The sequence below is a fragment of the Falco punctatus genome (genome assembly GCF_963210335.1).
Source record: "Falco punctatus genome assembly, chromosome: 4".
Classification (NCBI taxonomy): Eukaryota; Metazoa; Chordata; class Aves; order Falconiformes; family Falconidae; genus Falco; species Falco punctatus.
The window spans coordinates 98,913,319-98,932,870 of NC_137583.1; the positions used below are offsets into that span (position 1 = coordinate 98,913,319).

At 41.7% G+C, this 19,552-nt stretch overlaps 1 protein-coding gene and 1 long non-coding RNA gene across 13 annotated transcripts in view; one reads left to right on the top strand and one right to left on the bottom strand.

Annotated features, from left to right (window-relative positions):
- Window positions 1–4,478, top strand: part of LOC308063810 (C-C chemokine receptor type 8-like) — a 28,655-nt gene extending 24,177 nt beyond the window's left edge. For 5 of the 6 annotated variants that reach the window (XM_080387293.1, XM_080387294.1, XM_080387290.1 and 2 more), the window contains 2 exons: window positions 114–318; window positions 2,558–4,478. In XM_080387293.1, coding sequence (XP_080243419.1) covers window positions 2,565–3,617 — 1,053 coding nt within the window. In that variant the 5' untranslated portion in view covers window positions 114–318; window positions 2,558–2,564 and the 3' untranslated portion in view covers window positions 3,618–4,478. The remainder of the gene's footprint in view (window positions 1–113; window positions 319–2,557) is intronic. The other variant, XM_080387291.1, reaches the window with a different exon arrangement.
- The window catches only part of LOC308063826, a 44,449-nt gene continuing 27,993 nt past the window's right edge, over window positions 3,097–19,552 (bottom strand). For 2 of the 7 annotated variants that reach the window (XR_013928084.1, XR_013928086.1), the window contains exons 2-3: window positions 6,227–17,274; window positions 3,097–3,236 (exon numbers count right to left, since the gene is read on the bottom strand). This is a non-coding gene — a long non-coding RNA (uncharacterized lncRNA). Of the gene's footprint in view, window positions 3,237–6,226; window positions 19,535–19,552 lie in introns of those variants that run through there. The other 5 variants (XR_013928087.1, XR_013928085.1, XR_013928088.1 and 2 more) reach the window with 5 other exon arrangements.

Genomic DNA, 19,552 nt, shown 5'->3' on the forward strand with positions numbered 1-19,552 from the left:
AAGAACACCTGTCCATGTGCTACCTTTACCATCTTCAAAAAGAGCAGTGTTTGGTTTTTGTTTCACAGAATGTGTTTGTAAGCCCTCTCACTTCTTTTTCCTGTTTACTGCAGCTACAAAATTTTCTGTTTGCCTCAAAACCTATTCTGTAACTGGCAGATGCCCATTTGACACCTGCGTATCACCAAATCTCAGCCATCTCCACAAGTGAAGGAGTAAACTTGGAAACTCCCAAGAACAAGACACAGGACAAGAACGCAGAAGAAGGAGGAGGAGACTGAGGCCAACTGAGAGAGTAGAGGCTTCTTGCTGTCAAAGGTAAAGAGTCCATTTACATTTAATGTGCTGCTCTTGAAAGCAATAGGCTAACTTTGGCAACCAGGGGAAAGGGACCTGCAGCAGTTGTCTCTCATTTGATAGCCTCTGGAAAACTGCTTTTTCAGTTTGGCTGTTTTGCCAATTGATGTGGAGAGAAATGGAAAATGCTGTGCCCTGGTCAGAACCCGTCGAAGTTATAAAGGTGTAAAGGCAGTCTGAAGTGGAGCATCACCAGTCTCTGTTCAGCCTAGGAAAAACACTTCTGAATTTTGCCAAAATCAGATTCATCATATCTATAAATCTGTATCTATGTATCTGTATCTATCTACATATTTACGTATCTATATGTCTATGACTCAGTATTGAGTATTTTTTGAAAATTGTTTACTTTTGATTGTTGAATCTATGGACTGCTTTTATGGGGCCCCTGACAGGCAATTAAGAAAAGCAAGCCATTGCTGCCGTGCTTACACTCAGTGTGTTGGGGTCACACATCAAAAGCATTAGTATGAAATATTTTCTGCCCATATCTGTTACTGCATGAACAGCCATTATGTAGCGACTCAGCATCTTGAAATTTAGGGGTTTATGCATGAAAACAAAGTTGAAATTAATAACGCACGTGTCTGACCTACAGCTGAAAACTCAATATAAGAAAGTATTACGCCATCAATGTAGATTGCAGCACTGCTTTTCTCTCATTACTTATTTCTGAACAAGGAACTCCTTGGGGTTGAGTGCTGTATTTGTAACAGGTTTCTCCACATTGCATGTGCCAATTGACTTTGACCAAGAAACAGTCCTGGTGCCTCAAGAAAAGCTGAGGCAGATCAGTGAGGCATGAGCAGCACCCACACCTGCAGTGGAGAACAAACGCTGACTCTAGCACCCCCCTGTGCTGTGCATTCGGATCCTCCCATTCCTCTGCACAAGGTGGCACAGACAGGCAAGAAGGGGTGAATTTTGATTCTTTCCTCGCCAATGTGAAAATTTTCACTGTTGTCTTTCTTTTCATATACCCAAGCAGCAATTTTTAACTCAGGGGAGCATGTCCTTTACTTTTAATGAATTGATCACCGTGATTCATATTATTGCTACAGCTTAATAGCAATGATTACTACAAATGATTCTTAACTCCTGGAAACCCTGTGCCTTTGAAGCTCTTTTCAAGATGTGACCAGCCTGTAAGCAAGCATAACATAAGTGCAGTGCATAATGATCATGCAGATGTTAGGGCAGCGACAAGGCAAACTCCTTTGAAATGGTGTTTTTTGAAAGAACCATTACTTCTTAAAATGTGAACACTTAATTCTGCAAACCAGAACCCCTTTTATAGGGGCCATGAGGTAATATCGGATTAAAAAAAGAGGTGGCTAAAGCACTGACTCACCTTTGGAGAGCAGGTCAGACTATTTTAAAGCTGTCTTCAAAGCGATTCTGAAATTCATTCTGAAATGACAGAAGGGAAACACCCTAGATTGTTTTGGGTTTCTCTAAACTAGAAAACTGAAGTTCAGCAGAACAGGCAGGAGCAATAAATTGCTGTGTTTTAGCAACAGGCACAGCCAAGCTGTTCACCAGCTAACCTGGAGGTAAGTGGCAGCCTTGCAGCAGCAGCCCAGAGCTCAGCACTGCAATGCTGCTGTGTAACCCTGCTAACTCCTTGCTGCTGCCGAGGTTTTCTGTATGCAATCCTGCACTCACCCATGGAAAGCTAGCTTACATACCTCTGCACTCCATGACAGCATCTAGCTCGGATCAGCCCAGCTAAAAATGTGGCTATGCTGCTGGGTGATGGCTTCTTCAGTCAACACACTTTATAAGGGTTCTTACGCTACAGGCAAAAAGCTTCCCCGCCCCAGGGAGCACAAGAAAATCCAGATTCTAAGATCAGATGTAGGTTTTGTACCATTTTGCACCATTATAATTCAGAGCATGAATTTTTCCCTGTCACTATAATGATGAGGGGCTAACTTGCTGGCGCTGTGGTAGTTTCAGGGAAACTTGAGAGAATCCCAGTGCTCATACTTATGCATATATAGGAATGACTGGCAGGCTGCAGGTAAAGTTTTCGGGGTGGTACAGCTACTCTTGTCCAGCCAGTAAGACTGAGACTGCATTCTGCAGTCCTTCTCTGCCTGGAGGCTGACCACAGGCTCAATGCAGCACAGAGAGAGGCAAAGACCCCTGGGAGTCCTGTGCCCAGCCAGCCATTTATTCCTTGCTTTTTCCTGCACAGGTATCAGATGAATCCCACAAGCCAGTTCCTTGGCACAACAGAGTATGACTACGGATATGATGAAAACACTGCTCCATGCAATGAAGGAAATAGCTTTCGCAGGTTTAAGTACCTCTTTCTGCCCATTCTTTACTGCCTTGTGTTTGTCTTCTGTCTTCTGGGAAATTCCTTGGTCCTTTGGGTTCTCCTGACCAGGAAAAGGCTGACAACGATGACCGACATCTGCCTGCTGAACCTCGCAGCCTCCGATCTCCTCTTTGTTGTGCCTCTCCCTTTCCAAGCCCGCTATGCTTCAGACCAGTGGGTTTTTGGCAATGCTATGTGCAAGACAATGGCTGGCATTTATTATACGGGGTTTTATAGCAGTATTTTCTTTATAACCCTCATGAGCATAGACAGGTATATAGCAATTGTCCATGTTGTCAATGCCATGAGAATACGTACAGCCTCTCGTGGCATAATTACAAGTTTAATCCTGTGGCTGGTAGCTGGCTTGGCTTCTGTACCCAACGTAATGTTCAACCAGCAGCTGGAAATTGAGCAGTCTGTCCACTGTGTCACCACATACCCCCCAGACAACAACACCTGGAAGGTAGCCTCTCAGTTTGCAGCCAATATCTTAGGTCTCTTGATTCCCCTTAGCATCCTCATTTGCTGCTATGCCCAGATACTGAAAAACCTGCAAAAATGCAAAAATCGGAACAAGATCAAGGTGGTCAAAATGATTTTCATAATTGTCATCGTTTTCTTCCTCTTCTGGACTCCCTTCCACATCGCGCTGTTCCTAGACTCTCTGCAGAGCCTGCACATCATCAATGACTGCAAGGCAAACTACCAGATAGCCCTGGCCCTGCAGCTGACGGAAACCATCTCCTTCATCCACTGCTGCCTGAACCCCGTGATCTACGCCTTTGCTGGGGTGACATTCAAGGCCCATCTTAAAGGACTACTGCAGTCCTGCGTCCGCGTCCTCTCCAGCCCTGTCGGAGGTGCCAGGTGTCAGTCATTTTCAGTGCCCACCCAGCTCTCTGGCTGCTCTGACAGCACAAGGGTCCTGTAAGCCCACTTGACCTGCCTTCTGGTGTGAGTCATTGGCCTAAGGTCTGACATGGCACTGGAGGTTGTACCACCTGCAGCATCCTCCTGGGAAAACTGGTATACCTGTATCTCCTTTCAGGATATGCTGTGAACTATGACATGAAAGTAGCAACATGAGTTTGCTGAGAAAGAGCACTGGTGCATTTGTAAATGGTGACCTTTCAAGCTTGCCACACAACGATTTTTAATTAAGTTTTAGAGTTCTTTTAATAAATTTCAGCAACCAGGGTGCTTCCTCTAGTACTTATTTTCGCCTTTGATGAAAGCATTGCTTACACCTCACCCAGATATGCTCTCCCTTGTGGAAGCTGTCCATACATGAATCACTACATCCCTGGGACAGGCATGGGGCAACCCTCCAGGAAGCAGGGAAGAGGACAGGCATGATTACTTCACACTGCAAAGAGGGAATAATCTCAGCCACTGCCACCATTCCCACTTCACTTCAGCTCCCGGATAAAGAGGCTCCTCAGCTCAGGGCCCTGTTGCTTTGCTGTGGGGCATTCCCAGGGGCACAGCCATGGGGTCCCTGGAGCTGCCGCCACCCAAAGCATGCCTTCAAAAATAGCAGAACAACATCTCCAGGTGCCCCCTATACTGGTCACTTGTAGAGGCCCATACACTTGAATATGTCATCATCAAAGCAGCTTGGTAGTCTGCTTCACTGCTGAAGGCTTGGGACCTCCAGCTCTGTGCTCCTAGCTCTCTCTGCTAAATGTAACCACAAAACAGCATGTAGCACATAGGCTCTGTTTCTTCTTCCATACGTCATTATTTTCTGCCATTTTAGAAATGTTTTCTTTGAATAAACATATTAACTGCACCTTTTTGTCTTGGCTTCTGAAAGTCTTTCTAATGACTCACAAGCCTAGATTAGGATAAGAAAAGGATGTTTTTACAGATTTTTGAGGCAATATCATGCAAAATACATCTGATGGAATTGAGAGGCACCCTGGAGCTCTTCAGCAAAGTAAGTCTTGCCTCCACTCTCCTGTTGCAAAAGATTTATTCTTGAAACCCCAATAAAAATTCACCGTGAAAAAATAACATTTATGTTGAGGTAATATTACTGTAAACAAAATTTTAAATTAAACAAGAGAGTACCTGAAACCAGGAAAAACACAGGCTGGATATTGTAAAAGATTGTATTTTCCAGGGCAATAAAAAATCTTTTGTTTTCTTAGTTCTACCTTTCCTTCTGAAAATATAATTGCTTTTTTTTTGTTTATTTCCTAAACATTTCAAATACGTTTCTAACCTCAGTACCAAAAAAAGCCTCATAGTATAGAAAATACTTTTTTCATTTGTGATAGAGTAATTAAGATTTCTAGGTTTTACTCCTCAATGGATAAGAAATGCCCTGCAGCTCCATTATCATACTGGTTTACTTCTGAGAAGACTTCTAGGTATTTAGAAACAAACCCCTCTGTTTGTGTATTTTTGTGGGGTTTTTTATACTGCACTGGCATTTTAACAATTGGAAAGAAACATGAGTCAGCATCTCAGGGCAGTTATCTTGCCCCTGTGGTCAGACTTTTGGAGTTTGCATAGAAGTATTTCTGTTTAAGATGTTCAATAACATTCACCATCATCTTACCTGTAATGTTTCAGATGAAAATGGAAGGGAGAAGACACAGAAGTGTTATATACATATATATACACTTTTTTTTTTTTCGTTGGTTGGTTTGGGTTTTTAATTGGCATTTTGAGAAGAAGGAAAGATGGAAATGTTTTCCAGCCAGCTCTCACACACTGACACTTTCCCAATGAGCTGCATCACTGCAGCTTAGAAAGCAGAAAACCTGACAGTCAGGAGCCAAGTTTCCTGGCTGCAAGGAAGAGATGCAACTGACTGATCAAAGAGGGGCCCCCCAGTCTAATCCAGACTGCATGGGGCTTAGGCCTTCAAGGATATAAAGTGTCTATGGAGAGGCCCCTGCACTTTTTTAGGCCTCTAGATTTCAGGGAATAACTATTTCATTCCTGGCAGCTTTTTTTTCAGAGTTTTTTCTTACTGAAATTGGGCATGTGTGAAACAGCAAAGAATTTGCCCTGATCACTTTGTGTTACACAACTGTCAAGAGTTGTGTAAAAAAGACCAAAACCAAACAGAGACTGCTTTTCGGTAAAGATAGTATTCAAGGACTTTCTGGTTTTAAGACACAGATTTGGATCATATCTGCAATCTTGTCAATCAGAACAAATAAGACATAAGGTCCCTAAATTCCTATTATTTGAGTAATTGCTTATGTGCCTTGCTGATTTTCAAATTTCAAAAAGACAAGATGGTCAAAAGCACTGCAAGTTTTCAAAGATTATGCCCGTTTTCAGGTTGCTATGTCATTCAAAGTGATATGCACCAGATATGTCCCAGCCATGCACAATCCTTTCCAATACCATGACAAAATTCAGGAGTCTCTCTGGGTTACAAGGGCCAAACTCTTTGGTTTCTATTTTTTTTTTGTCCAGCTCCCACTGAATCGTGCTGCGTATGTGCATAATAGCAGAATTTCACCCAAATGTGTGAGGCATTAGCCAAAGAAGTAAAAAAGTAGGTTTTGTTGGACTCACTTCAGAGTTTCTTCCTCCTCCTTGTCTTCCAATGCTGTGTTTGAAAGATTGGTATTTAAGAATCCAGAAGCGTAGATCCAAACGCCTTGTCCTCTGCTCAAGCACAGTCGATCTCTCACAGGTTAAGATTGCAGATTCTTAGGACACTTTTCCTTCAGAAGGCTCTCAGTCTAATGTGGCTGCAAAAAGCAGTAATACAAGTAGCTATTTTGCCCCTTGTATGAACTACCAGAATAGAGACACAAACATAGCCAGCATCACCCCAAGTACTCATACACAGCAGAGCTCTCAGAAGTATTGTGCCTCTTCTCTGAATGTGAAATTCTATTTTTAATGTAGTAAATCCACAGGATTTTATGCTACTCTGATATGTGATAGGAAGAATCTACAGAGGTATGATTATATATGTAAGCAATGTTCAAAAATTTTTGCACTTGTATGCACTGTAACAGTTCTGGATAACAGCACTACACTTGTAGGATACTATTAAGGAGCAGGTGCTGCCATTTTTTCCATTATACTTTTTTTTAAGGTAGAAACTTGTCAACAACAATCTGCTTTCTTCTGCAGACTTAATATTCTCTTTGGAATAAAACAGGTAGCAGATGCACTATTTCTGCAGTTTCAAGGATTCTGAAACAAAGTAAAATTGGTAAAAGAATTTTGCAATCTACTCATAACCAGATCAGCTAGTTTTCCTGTGCTGAGATGTTGTCCGCTGCAAATACCACTGCAAAAGCACAAAGGAGCATTCAAGTTTGATGTCACCTGGATTTTCTGCTGCTGTGTGTGGTAACATGATGTCATGGTTTAACCCCAGCCAGTCACTAAGTACCATGCAGCCACTCGCTCGCTCCCTCCACAGAGGAATGGGGAGAAGAATCAGAAGGGAATGGAAAACTCAAGGGTTGAGGTAAGAACAATTTAGTAATTGAAATAAAATAAAACCAATAATAATATTTATAACAATTATAATGAAAGGGAGGAAGAAGGACAGAAGAACAAAATCCGAAGGGAAGGGAGAAAACAAGTGATGCACAATACAGTTGCTTACCACCTCCTGACCAATGCCCAGCCAGTCCCTGAGCAGCAATCAGCAGGCCCTGGCCAACTCTCCCCAGTTACTGAGCGTGACATTCTATGGTATGGAATATCCCTTTGGCTAGTTCAGGTCAGTTGTCCTGGCTGTGTCCCCTCCAGTTTCTTGTGCCCCTCCAGTCTTCTTGCTGGCAGGTCATGAGAAACTGAAAATTCCTTGACTTAGTATAAACATTACCCAGTAACGTCTAAAAACATTAATTATCAACATTATTTTCACACCAAATCCAAAACACAGCACTGCACCAGCTACTAAGAAGAAAATGAACTCTATCCCAGCTGGAACCAGGACATGTGAATATACATGCCAAAATATCTAGCCCAATCTTGTTCCATTAAATTAGTTGAAAGTTGATTGCTATTCTGACGAGGATGGTATATGGAAATTATTGCTATTCCTAGAACAGATCTCCTAATCAGATGTTGCACAACTAAAGCAATTAATATCCCTGGAAGGACCAAGATGTAACACCTACCATTGATATCAGATTGCCAGCTAACATTTCCCTAGCTAGTTCTAAAATGTGTCTGAATCTAATTGAACTTTCTAGCTATTTTCATCTAACACGTTTCAAATTTCTCCACTTTCTTGTTTCATGTTTGCTTGCCCCTTTGTAGCATTATGCTTATGACACCACAATAGGAAAATCTAGACCTTATTCTAGTCCAAGACCACTTAGCAGTGTGCAACAAAACATCCGAATGTGCACATTCTCAAAAACAACTCCCAGACCTTTAAAATAAATAAAGTATAATAAAAGTGTGTGAAGCCATGCAAAGGAGAACTGGAAGAGTTTGAAAAGCAAGAATATCATGTAAGATGTGGTGCTGTTGGTGATTCCTTCTGGCTTTTTTCCAGCCTGCAGTGGCCAAGTTCACAGCTTTTGTAATGTACCTCAGTCCTACTGACTCACCATGGGACAGCCCAACCTTAAGAAGACATGAGACTGAATTAGAGGCAAGTCACATTTGGCCCACCTCCCCAGGCTAGGGTCATGAGAAATCTGATTTGATGAGGGCTTCTGGGAGGCTAAAAAAGTGAACATAGGAGATTATTCTATAGGAAGAAAAATTCCTTGAAGTGACATTCTGCTTATTGAGGAAAGTACTTGGAGGCTGTGCACACTCTTCCTCTCTACCTCTTTGGCCCCATGAAGCTCCCCTCTTTCCCTATGGAGGAATGACAAGCTGCATCTGGTGTGGGAGCAGGGTAAAGTGCTGGTTTGTTCTGTGTTGGCATCTGGATTTGCCCCCATCATCTAGGAGGTGTAGAGGTCTGTAACCTAGCTAAGGGGCTATGCCCTCACAATGGGAACAGTGACAGAAGGTCAAGGGAGACAGCCCAAAGAAGCTGTAGAAAAGGTCTATTTTCCTTGCCTTTTCCACTTCTAGGGAGGAAAACTGGACGTTAATTTCTGACTAAATACTAGAATTTCATTTATTCAGGGGCTTTTTGGGTGCTTCTGCTCAGGCTCCTAGATTAAAACTAAACAGAAAAACACAGGTAGAACTCTAATTTAAGATGCTTAAGCAGTATGGAAAAAGTGGGAATCAACCCATAGAAACTACCTGTTGAAATCAAGCAATCCTTCAGGATTATACAGCTCAGGAAAAAAAACCACATTTAACTTCATTTTATAATACTGAATTACTGAAGCTAATCTTCTCAGTGAATTTGGGAAAACATGAGCATATGCTTTGAAAGAGCTGAAAAACTTATTTACACTCCTACTGGTTGTTCTTTGCTGCCCATTAGATGCTGAGGGCAGTGGTCTCCAGGCAGAACCCTGTCACTGGCAGTTCCAGGCAGCCCTGGGACTACACACTCTCAAGAGGTTAGACTATTTGGAAAATGTATGATATACAAAAGACATTTCAGATTATTTGATATCACAAGTCACACACAACACTAGATGGCAATGAGCTAGAAAAAGTGTGCTTTAGGTACTACAAATAACTTTTTTTTCAGTGCAGTTTCTACAATGGACAGTTCAGGGTCATGAAGAAATAACAAAGTCACTTTCAAAATAAGAAATGTGCCAGCACACTAAATAGAGTATCACATACAGAGACTGCTCCAGAGACACAAATCTGTGAAGTCAAAAAAGCATTCAGCTTGCTCAGGCTAAATAGTAGCTGAGAGCTATGACTCTATGTCATATATCTAGGTCATATGGCTGCTGGTCCTGGACCTAGCTCAGATGTACCTGTAACTGTGCAATATAAACAGCTTTCTCCACTTATTACAGCTTGTGCACCAAAACATGCCCAGAACTGGCTTTTGGAGAGTCTCTCAGGTTCTCCAGCTGTTCATGGACAGGGACATCAGTAGTCTGTGACAGTAGGGGCATGGGAGATATGAAGAAGCCTCAGAGTCTGTGACTGGGATGTGAGATTTGTGGCAAAACCGTATAGTGCCGCCAACTGCTGGGAATCCAGCACAGGGTGTCTAAAAATATCATGGAAAAAAAATGTCAACAGTTGTATGTAAGAAGATAAAATTGTAAAGTGAATTGTTATCTCATCTCTCAGTGGGAGGGGGAAATGTGAAGTTATGACTTGGCACTGCTCTTGATTCCAGGAGCTGTTTTAGCCACTCTCCTACTCAGAAATTTCAACACACCATAAGATATTCTTGAGCTTTCAATTTCCTTGCCCCTTTTTCTTTCTTCTGGGGCAATTCCCTTAGCACAGCCTTCCTACTCCTAAGGACTACTTCCTCTCTTTCAGGAGCCTCTAGCACCTTGATTTTTTTTCTGCTGTAAACATGCTAGAGGTTAAGTCTGTGCCTTTGTCCCCAGTCCTTTCCTCACAGCACACCTCTTTGCTTCTCCATATCAACCTGTCAGTTTGTTGGCTCTCAAAATCTGGGGCTGAGCAAAGCTGCCCTGTGTGGAAGGCTGCTGAGTGAGAGATATTCTTGAATTCCTTTAGACTCACTATCTCCAGCTCAGAAATTTAAAAATTTCTGGAAATATATTACTGTATCTTCTTAGTATTGTCTTCTGAAGCATTCACTGAGTATTACCTCTTGTTACAAGGGGATGTAACAAGGGAGAGACTTCTGTAACCCTGTAAATGGAGACTGCTTTCTGAGTGTCTTCTGTAGCCCAGTCACACAGCAATACAGTAGATGTATTGCTATTGCTAGGCCACAGTCTTTGTACCAAGTGTGCAAGGCCTCAAGGCTGAGGCTTGCCAGCCTGGCTGTGTCTGAACTCATCTTGACCTGCCTGAAGCTTTATTGCAACAGCAGTTCTTTTGAGCAGGTGTGTATATTTAAATTGTCCTAGTTTTGCTTATCTTTGTGTGGCACAACCACAGTTTTTATACATCTAGTAGTAAAAAGTAAGTTATTCTTTCTAACGTGACTCTAATGTGAGAAATACAGTCCCAGTATGACAGCAGAAGCCTTGAGAAGTAGGGACAGAGCATGAGGTGCAGAGGGACTCTTTCATGATGGACCAACAGGCTGAAGCCATTTAACTTCGGACTCAGAGGAGCAGTGCAAGAATGAAAGCATTACACTTAGAAAAGGGGTATAAACTAGGAAGTGTATATACAACAAACTATTATTATTATTATCTGCTGTTATTAAGATGTTTCTGCCCAGAAGTATTAATGTCTTTTTTAAAAATTTATTTATTTTTCTGAGATAACTAGATCTGAACTAATAACAAGTGTTGGATTTGAGTGTTAAAAGTTCATTTATACTAACAATAAATACTTGGATTGATGTATAAGGTGTTTCCTTTTTGCCCATAACAGAATTGTGAGCATTACAATTGCCCCACAGACCAGGTCAACCAGGCGGCATTGAGCACCTTGGTAGACAGGCTAGGTTGTGGCACTGCAAATTTATGAGGTACTGCACCACTGTGGGGAAACCCTCACTCTGAAAGCCTGAGATTTCAGAGCTCTGTATATGATAATCACTTTAAAGCCAGATTCTGTCACATTTGAGATCCACCACTGAATTCAGTGAGGCAGGATGCAATAGTCACTGGGATTTGTAGAACATTTTCCTAGGGCACTTAACATCAGTGTTAAAAAGATCCAGGTAAGAACTACTTATTACCTTCTCCTGTTATTTAACACAAAGATATAAAGAAGAAAAGTTGGATCAGTCAAAATTGATATTGTTCATTCGTGGCCACACACTATAACTACCTGTAGTCCTTATTCTAGAATCTTGGCTACAGAAACACATCTCACACAGTCTTCTTTCTGATACCTTGTGTGGGTTTTGCTCTGCTTAATTAGAAATGCATTATAACCCAAATACATTATCCAATGCAAACCCCAAATGCATTATTAACCCAGAAGTGAGATACAAAACTTTCTGTGGTTTAAAATTTTCTGCTGAAATGACCTCATAATGCCAATAATTTCTGAAGCTTGCCTGAGTTCAACTTTCTTTAAGAATCTGAAAATCTCAGAGGTCTGCTGCAACTCTGGTGGCCCTTAAATAACTTCCATGCCCAACTTCTCTCTCTCTGTCAGCAGTTCCCTTATTTCTCTTGAGCTGAAGAAGATAATCAGGTGTCCTCTCTCATCCATCCCAGTGCACTCTGGTGTCAGGTGGTAGTCTGTGTCTGTTCCTAATAGGTTGGCTTGTTTTTCTCCTCCTTCACAGTGATTCTCTAGCTAGCTGATAAATTGTGTTTTCACTTGTCACAGCTTTCTGATACAGCTTTTCCAGGTTGTGGCTGATGTCCAGAGCCTTTGGCCCTAATTTTTCTAGGCTTTTTTCTCTGGTAGAGGAAGCTTTAGGCTATATCCCAGGAAAGTCTCCCTGATTTCAGGGAAAAACCCCACAGGCTTGTGGGGCTTGGACGTACCAGTCTTTTCAGTTAAATGAGGGGAGGGAAGGAAGTTGGAAGTGTCAATGGTGAGCACTGTGTAAGTATTTAATGTTTAATGCATTAAACATATGAACAACTAGAAGATAAAAAATAGTCCCTTGTCAGTGTTGAAAACAGTAACAGATAATAAACTACTCCACTATCCAAGGACAAGTGCTAATACTGAAAATATATTGCAACTTGAAGAAGTCGTGTAAAATGGAGCATCAGTGTACGATGTTACTTCCCCAAAGAAACATTCCACTGATAGTTTGGTTTTGAGATTTCAGGTGAATCCAAGAGCACTTCAGGCAATGCAAACACACTTTTTTTTTTACTTAAAGCTTTTTGTAGGACTTTATCCCAGCATACTTTAGTAGAACTTATGCTGAAATACCAGCTTTTCTTTGAATTCTCTTGTTTAGATGGCTTCTCAGTTGAAGTTATTTTTACCACTTACTTGTGGCTTGCTTTCGTCTTAACACTTACACAATCCCTTCCAAGAAAGGCAAACTAGTTTGCATGTGCGAAATATACTGGCATAAAACTACTATTGCAATGTTCTCTGAGAGCTTCACAAATACAAATGGACTTGTCTTCACATCACACTTAATAAAACCGATACCATTTTGCACAGTGGAACAAACAGCCTATCCACAACTGTTCAACTAACCATTCAACTATCAGAGCAGGTGTAAAATATCTCACTTGTGGAAAAAGCAGTAAGCTAGCTCTTCCATTTCCATTATGAGGCAGAAATTAGTACTGCCTTTAAAAAGAGAGAGAATGCAATAAAATTTACCACAACGTAGTACAGAAGTTGCTGGGGATGGAGAACAGCATGTACAGCCTGTGGTATTACAAACTCTGTGGTGTGGTTAGTTTGCTGTGGACTGAAAGAAAGGAGGTTTTGCTGACTTACCTAAACCCCAATGTTTTCAAATAGCTTCTCTACTGAAGTTACTAAGGAAACAGTGTCTCCACCCTGTAAATACCTGTCGGAAGATGATTAGGGTCAGATTCAGCATGTCTATTAGTTGGTATAGTATGGCTACCACGCTAGCTTCAGGCTGCTGGAGTCTCCATGTGGAGTTTTCTCAGAAATAAAACAGGCTTTACCAGACAGGTGCACAGGAATATGAGGCCAGTCTCTGAGAAGACTGAAGACTATCTGGGACTGGTTGTGTCTGATTCAGTTTCACTGGGCAGTCCCACAGATACATGGGAAGCAAAGTCAGGGCAGATTTACATTTTAGAGATGCACAAATACTACCGAAATCTGCAGTCTTGTCACAGGGCTAGCACAAGTTCCATCAAGGGATTTAGACACTAAGGCCTGAATTTATCCTACTTACTCCTAAGTATCTTCTTCTAGCACATAAATTAAGCACCTTCCCATGGCCTCTGAGGTTGTGTTCTTCATGTTTCAGGACCAAATACAAGGACCAGCAGCTACAACAGATGGGAACCATGCCCCAGCATAATACTCTGGTTTGCAGAATAACAGTTCACCCACCAGGTTCCTCAAATTAATAGATGCTTGACAGTATTATTCATAATCCTGGCACTTCAGCACCCTCACTGCAAAACTGAGGTAATTGTATTGATTCATCTTATAAATGTGGTGAGAAGACAAATGCTGTAATATCTGTGAAACACTCAGATATCACCCTAACAGAACTAGAGACATGGTCATGAAGGAAAAGAAAAATTCTGCAGTCCAAGAAGGGTCTGGATGGTGTATATTAAATAAGGCCTGGTCCTGCATGCTAGTGAAGTGCAATAAAAAGAATGTTGAATAACCAGTCCCTCAGCTGGGAGGATGGCTCCCGCAAACTGAATGAAGCATTGTGATGGGTGTACTCAAGAGGTTAACTTGAAGGGCAGACTGCATTGATATTTCCTCGTGTAGTTCTTCCTGTGAGCAACTCAGAGTATCTTAAGAATATGTTGAACTCCCAATTTATTTACATCTCTGTTGTTGAGTCTTATTTCTCCAAGGTTCTGCAAAATGCCCCAAAGCTGTGAGGAAGTACTGTGACACCTGAGCAGCTGACAATGCAACTTTCATATGCCATCAACAGAAACTGTGTTTTGCTTTTATGTATCTTCCTACCTCTTCTAAAACACAGTGCCCCTTTAGAACACCTGCATGGGTATGAGGACACAGAGGAAGAGGAGGACAGCCTTTGCAGCCTTACTTCTGTGACACGATGGGGAGCATATACAGTTTTCATGGGTGTGAGCAGGTTGCAGTCCTCACTGCGCCAGTAAATCTGTTCCAGCTTCTGGGTGGGTCATCAGCAGGACTGGTCTACAGATCTACAGTATAGGTCTGTTCCTATTCAGCAAAGGATGTAAACAGCATTAGGATTACCTGCTGAAAGAAGACCTCAGCCCTGAAGAACAGCAAATCAGAAATATTTGGCTTGATTTTCTTCCAAAATAAAGAATGGTTTCTCATTATTAAAAGCCCCAAAGCTTTCATTCAGGTTACCTGAAGCATCTGATTGGGCTACAGCTCAGTTTTATCAATGTACAGGTTAGCTGTCTATCTGAACTGGCTGTCCAGGCTCTTTCTGTTGCTAATGAGAGCCCCCTTCATATGGTGATTCATTCTAGCCTAAGGTGGAGTAGCTTAAGATGGAGGCGGTTACTCTCTGTCATGGTTTAACCCCAGCTGTCAACCAAGCCCCATGCAGCCACTTGCTCACTCCCCCCCACCCAGATGGACAGGGAGGAGAATCAGAAAGAAATTTAAAGCTCAAGGGCTGAGTTAAGAACAATTTAATAGGTAAAGCAAAAGCTGCCCACACAAGCAAAGTAAAACAAGGAATTCATTCACTACATTCCATGGGCAGGCAGGTGTTCGGCCATCCCCAGGATAGCAGGGCTCCATCATGCGTAATGGTTACTTGGGAAGACAAACACCATAATGCCAAATGTCCCCCCCTTCCTCCTTCTTCCCCCAGTTTATATGCTCAGCATGACATCATATGGTATGGAATACCCCTTTGGCTAGCTTGGGTCACCTGTCCTGGCTGTGTCCCCTCCCAATTTCCCATGCTCCTCCAGCCCTCTGGCTGGCAGGGCCCAAGAAACCAAAAAGTCCTTGATTTAGTATAAATATCACCCAGCAATAACTAAAAAAATTAGTGTCCTATCAACACTGTTCTCACATCATAGCCAAAACACAGCACTGTACTAATAGGAAGAAAATTAACTCTCCCAGCTAAACCCAGAGCACTCTCTCCAAATACTTACCTCTAGCTAGCTACCTCTGGCTAGCTAGCCAACTACCAGGTAAGGGTGGAAAAGATTATTCCTACAGCCTACAGCATAAAATTTGAAGGAATCTGGAATTATTTTCCTACTATCAAACTTTCAAAGTCCTCCTGTGTGCTCTTCCTTGTGCTCAACCAAAGTTGCCACATGCCCATCCCTGTAAGCTTGAGGGTCAACAAATTGTCTGAGAACTAATGTGGATAAGACAATTACAAGGATTCTACTGCACAGGACTCAGTACCCTTTTCAACAGAAAACATCCAATTTCACCATAAAAAGGCAAGCTGAAGCACATGACAGGAATAGGAAAGCAACTCCGTTGGTATGCACCTTCTTTCCTCGTGTCCTGCTTTGCCTGAAATTCTTAAAGATGTTTTGACACAGAGACTGTAGTCAGCATTTGCCCTTCCACGTGGGAGGCCTAGAATATGAGATAAACTGCAAGGCCATCACTTAATCTTTGCTATGGTTTTAGTGGTAAATGGCTGAGGCCCAGTCATTTCTACTTAGGTAATCTGCTGGGTAATTTAACCAATATTTTGGCTGACACTGAACTGTCTTTAGCTCTCCTTCCTCCACAGGAAGAGACCTCTTCAACAAATTAGGAAAATTATGTCAGTTCCCTTCGTGTATCCCCATGTCTTGACTTCAGTATCCACATAATGTTCTAAATTTAAGGCAATGGTGTTATTGTCAGAAAAAGCTAGTTCTCTCTTATGTGCAGCAGTTGATGCAGTAATAGAAGTACATCATGGTTTGGTTCCCTTGCTTCAGTTCTGTCGGTGGCAGTGTTGTGACAGCCTGTAGAAAGCCCCAGCTGAAGAAAGACAGTTTTGTTGCAGAAACTTTTTGTTCTTTTTTGATTCTTCTCTTTGGTACAACCAAGTGGTACTTCCCTGTTTATAGAATTTCAATTGCCTGGTGAAGTTTATATACTCTTTTCTTTTCTTCTTGCTCTTTCTAATTTTATAGATGGAGAACCTAAGCAGCTCTTTTAATTTTATAAGGCAAGCAGTCTTCACCTGGGAAACTCTCTAACTTTGGGAGGCTTTTCTCCCACTGCTTCCTCTGCTTCTATCTGCTAGGCAGTTCTTTTGATTGGTTAATGTTTATAAAGCTCACTAAACCCTTACAGGAGAGATGTTAAGAGTAACACCATAGAATGTAAGTCTGAGACAGCTCTCCAGAGTTCATGAAATCCTTTCCTGATCATTTCTCACAGGCCATTCTTCCTAGACCCATGAACACTTCATTCTTTTCCCCTGGATTTCTTCAGAGTCCCAACAGTCCTGAAAAAGGGAATTTCAGGTGGTTCTGTCCTTTCTAACAGGCCGTATCCTGTATAACATAATAATTATTTAGCTATGATTTGAAATGTAGCCTCAGGTGCCTAAAATTAAGTGTCCAATATGAGATATTTCTTCTCTTTTGAATCTCTTTATCTGTATTTTAATCTCAATCAAACTTTCTGAAGTAGCTTCTAATTATTTGCATTACCATTTTGGAAAGAAACTGTCCCTAATTTTCAAAGGTTAGAACAACTGGAGCTCAGGCAGCCCAAAACCATTGTCCACTTGTCTTCAATCTAAGCACCCAGAGTCGAGGCACAAAGAATTAAAACTCTTTCAAAACAGTGTATGCAAAACTGTGTTTTCTTTCTCAAATCAGAAGTGAGTCATGAGTCACTCATTCCCCATCACATGGATCCAGCAAACCAATTATGCCAAACTCAAGACTGCTGCTTACCTCACAGATTACGAAACTAGCGTGTACGTCTTCCAAGGATGACTTCTTCTGTGATCTTTCCTAGGACCAACCGTTCTGTGTAAAGAGTGAAAATGAAAACAATTTATTCATTCCTGAGAGACTTCAAATATTAGAAACTCTATCAATAGATGGATGTTTTTCTTCCACATTAATTTAGAAAGTACTGTCTGCATAGGCTACTTGCTATACATGTAGGTCTTTTTTCCTTTCCTGTGTGGGAGGGATTCAGTCCCAAAGGACCACATTTGCTAAGTTTCCAAAACTTTTGCCATCACTTACAGGTTGGCTCTGCTAGTTTCAGCTGTAACTGCTTTTTGCTTGGTCAAGCTAATAGAGCAAGCAAAAAGGAGCTTGGTGACTCCATAAAGGCCCTGAAAAAGGCAGAAGGAAGTCCCAGTATCACAAGACAGGGAGAGAAGAGGTCATGGATTACTTCTGGTACTCCCAGACAGTCACACCCACCCACAGGAGTCCCACTCTTGAGAGCTGAGACAAGCCCCTTCTCCAAGCAACTGCCCCTTTTTTTCCCATGAGGCAGTGAAAATCAAGTGACTTAGGCAGGATTTTTGATCCTGCAAGCCAAGCATGTCTTTACCAGGCATAGTAGCCCACAAAAAGATTAAACCTGCAAACAAAATTGCTGAACTAGCAGCCTGTACATTGATTTGTGAGAGATGTCCTGAGTGGTAAAACCCGTAATTTTTCAAACACAGACAGCAACTCAGAGAGAGATGGTATAGAAAAAAAATGTGGATTGTATCTCCCTGTTACCCACTGTGTCCCTGTAGGGAAAGCCCTTTCTGCTCAGGCTTGAAGGTTTTCAGTGGCTTGCAGTCTATATTTAAAAGCAAAATCTACACAGCCCCTTCCAAATCAACAGGAAGCATTTATGTTCTTTCAGCCATCAGAGACTACTCTTCCTAAAGGCTTACTTCAGCACTCCCTCTGAAACAGCTCTGTAAGTCTTTTTCATACTCTCTGGAACACATGTTCAGGTTATGTATGCCTGGTTTTATTGAAACTCCACATAAAGTTTCTAGGAAATGACACAATCCAGCTATAATTGTAGCACAAGCCAGTATTACAGCTTTTCAGGAATACTATAGGAGATCAAGCAGTCTTAAGAGAAAAGGGTGAACAGCCGCTGCCAAAAACCTGCAAATTTGAAAAATGTTGCCTTGCTATAAAATTGTAAAAACACTCCTCAGGGAGTGTTGCAGCACAAGCAAGCTATCAGGCTTCACCATTGCTCAGACTACTGTGCATGCTGTTTCTGCTTCCTCCAGAGGTCAGACCACACTGCTCCTTCTCCAAACAGCCACCTATCCCCCACTCCTTAGGGCTATTTAACCACTTAGCAGGAACAAGCCACAGCTGCACATCATCCATGTCAATCAACAAGGCCACAGCTGCATATTATCAATGCTAATCAACCCACTGCCTTCATTCCTCTACAAGGGAGCAGCTAAGTGGCTATATTATTCATCAGTCCTGTTTATAATAGTCACTTACACAAGGCATCAATTTTCACTCCAACAGCTGGAGGCCATTGCAGCTGCAGTGTCAATGGCATTGGTGAAGTGTTTTAAAAAATTAAATCCACAACACCAGCCTGTACACTCGACTATACTCCCTGCCTTTGAAGCAAAAATATGTTTCAACCTGTTATTTTAATCTTTATTTCTATTGCTTTCAGTCCTGCAATGTCACATGAAAAAGGCAATAAGCTGCAGGTCCCAGCTTGCCTCATACAATGGCTTCTTAGAAATGTAAGATTATTACAAATGGTTTTACAGAAATTGCAATAGATGTTCAAGGAGGATGTCTACACTACACAGTGCGTTGTGGTGTGGACTGCGTGAGCTGGTCACATAACTGCAAGCCAGATATCAGGCAGAGCACTGAGCTGCTAGAGCTTTTATTAGCTCTGAAACGTCTGGACCTTGTTTTATCTCTCTTCACAATGCTCACTTAAGACAACTGTGATGTTGTTTAACATGACACTGCTTTGCATAGTATAAACATACCCTAATTTTTCTTACAGATTCTTTTTCACTAGTGACGATGAAAAGGAGAAATTATGTAGAAGCCAATGATAATAAATATGAAGAATACCTTGGTGGGGTTGTTTCAACAATAATTTTGGAGACCTGAATTTCATTTTAAAAGCACACATTCTCTATGCCAGGTATTTCACACCACTTTCTGTTGAGCTGCATAAGTGTCTACAGCAGCTAGAAATACTTATTGTCCTGAGAACAGGATTATATTGAATTTAACCACCCAGTCTTAACCCTGTAGAGATGCAGTAGGTCAGATACTGACTGCTCCA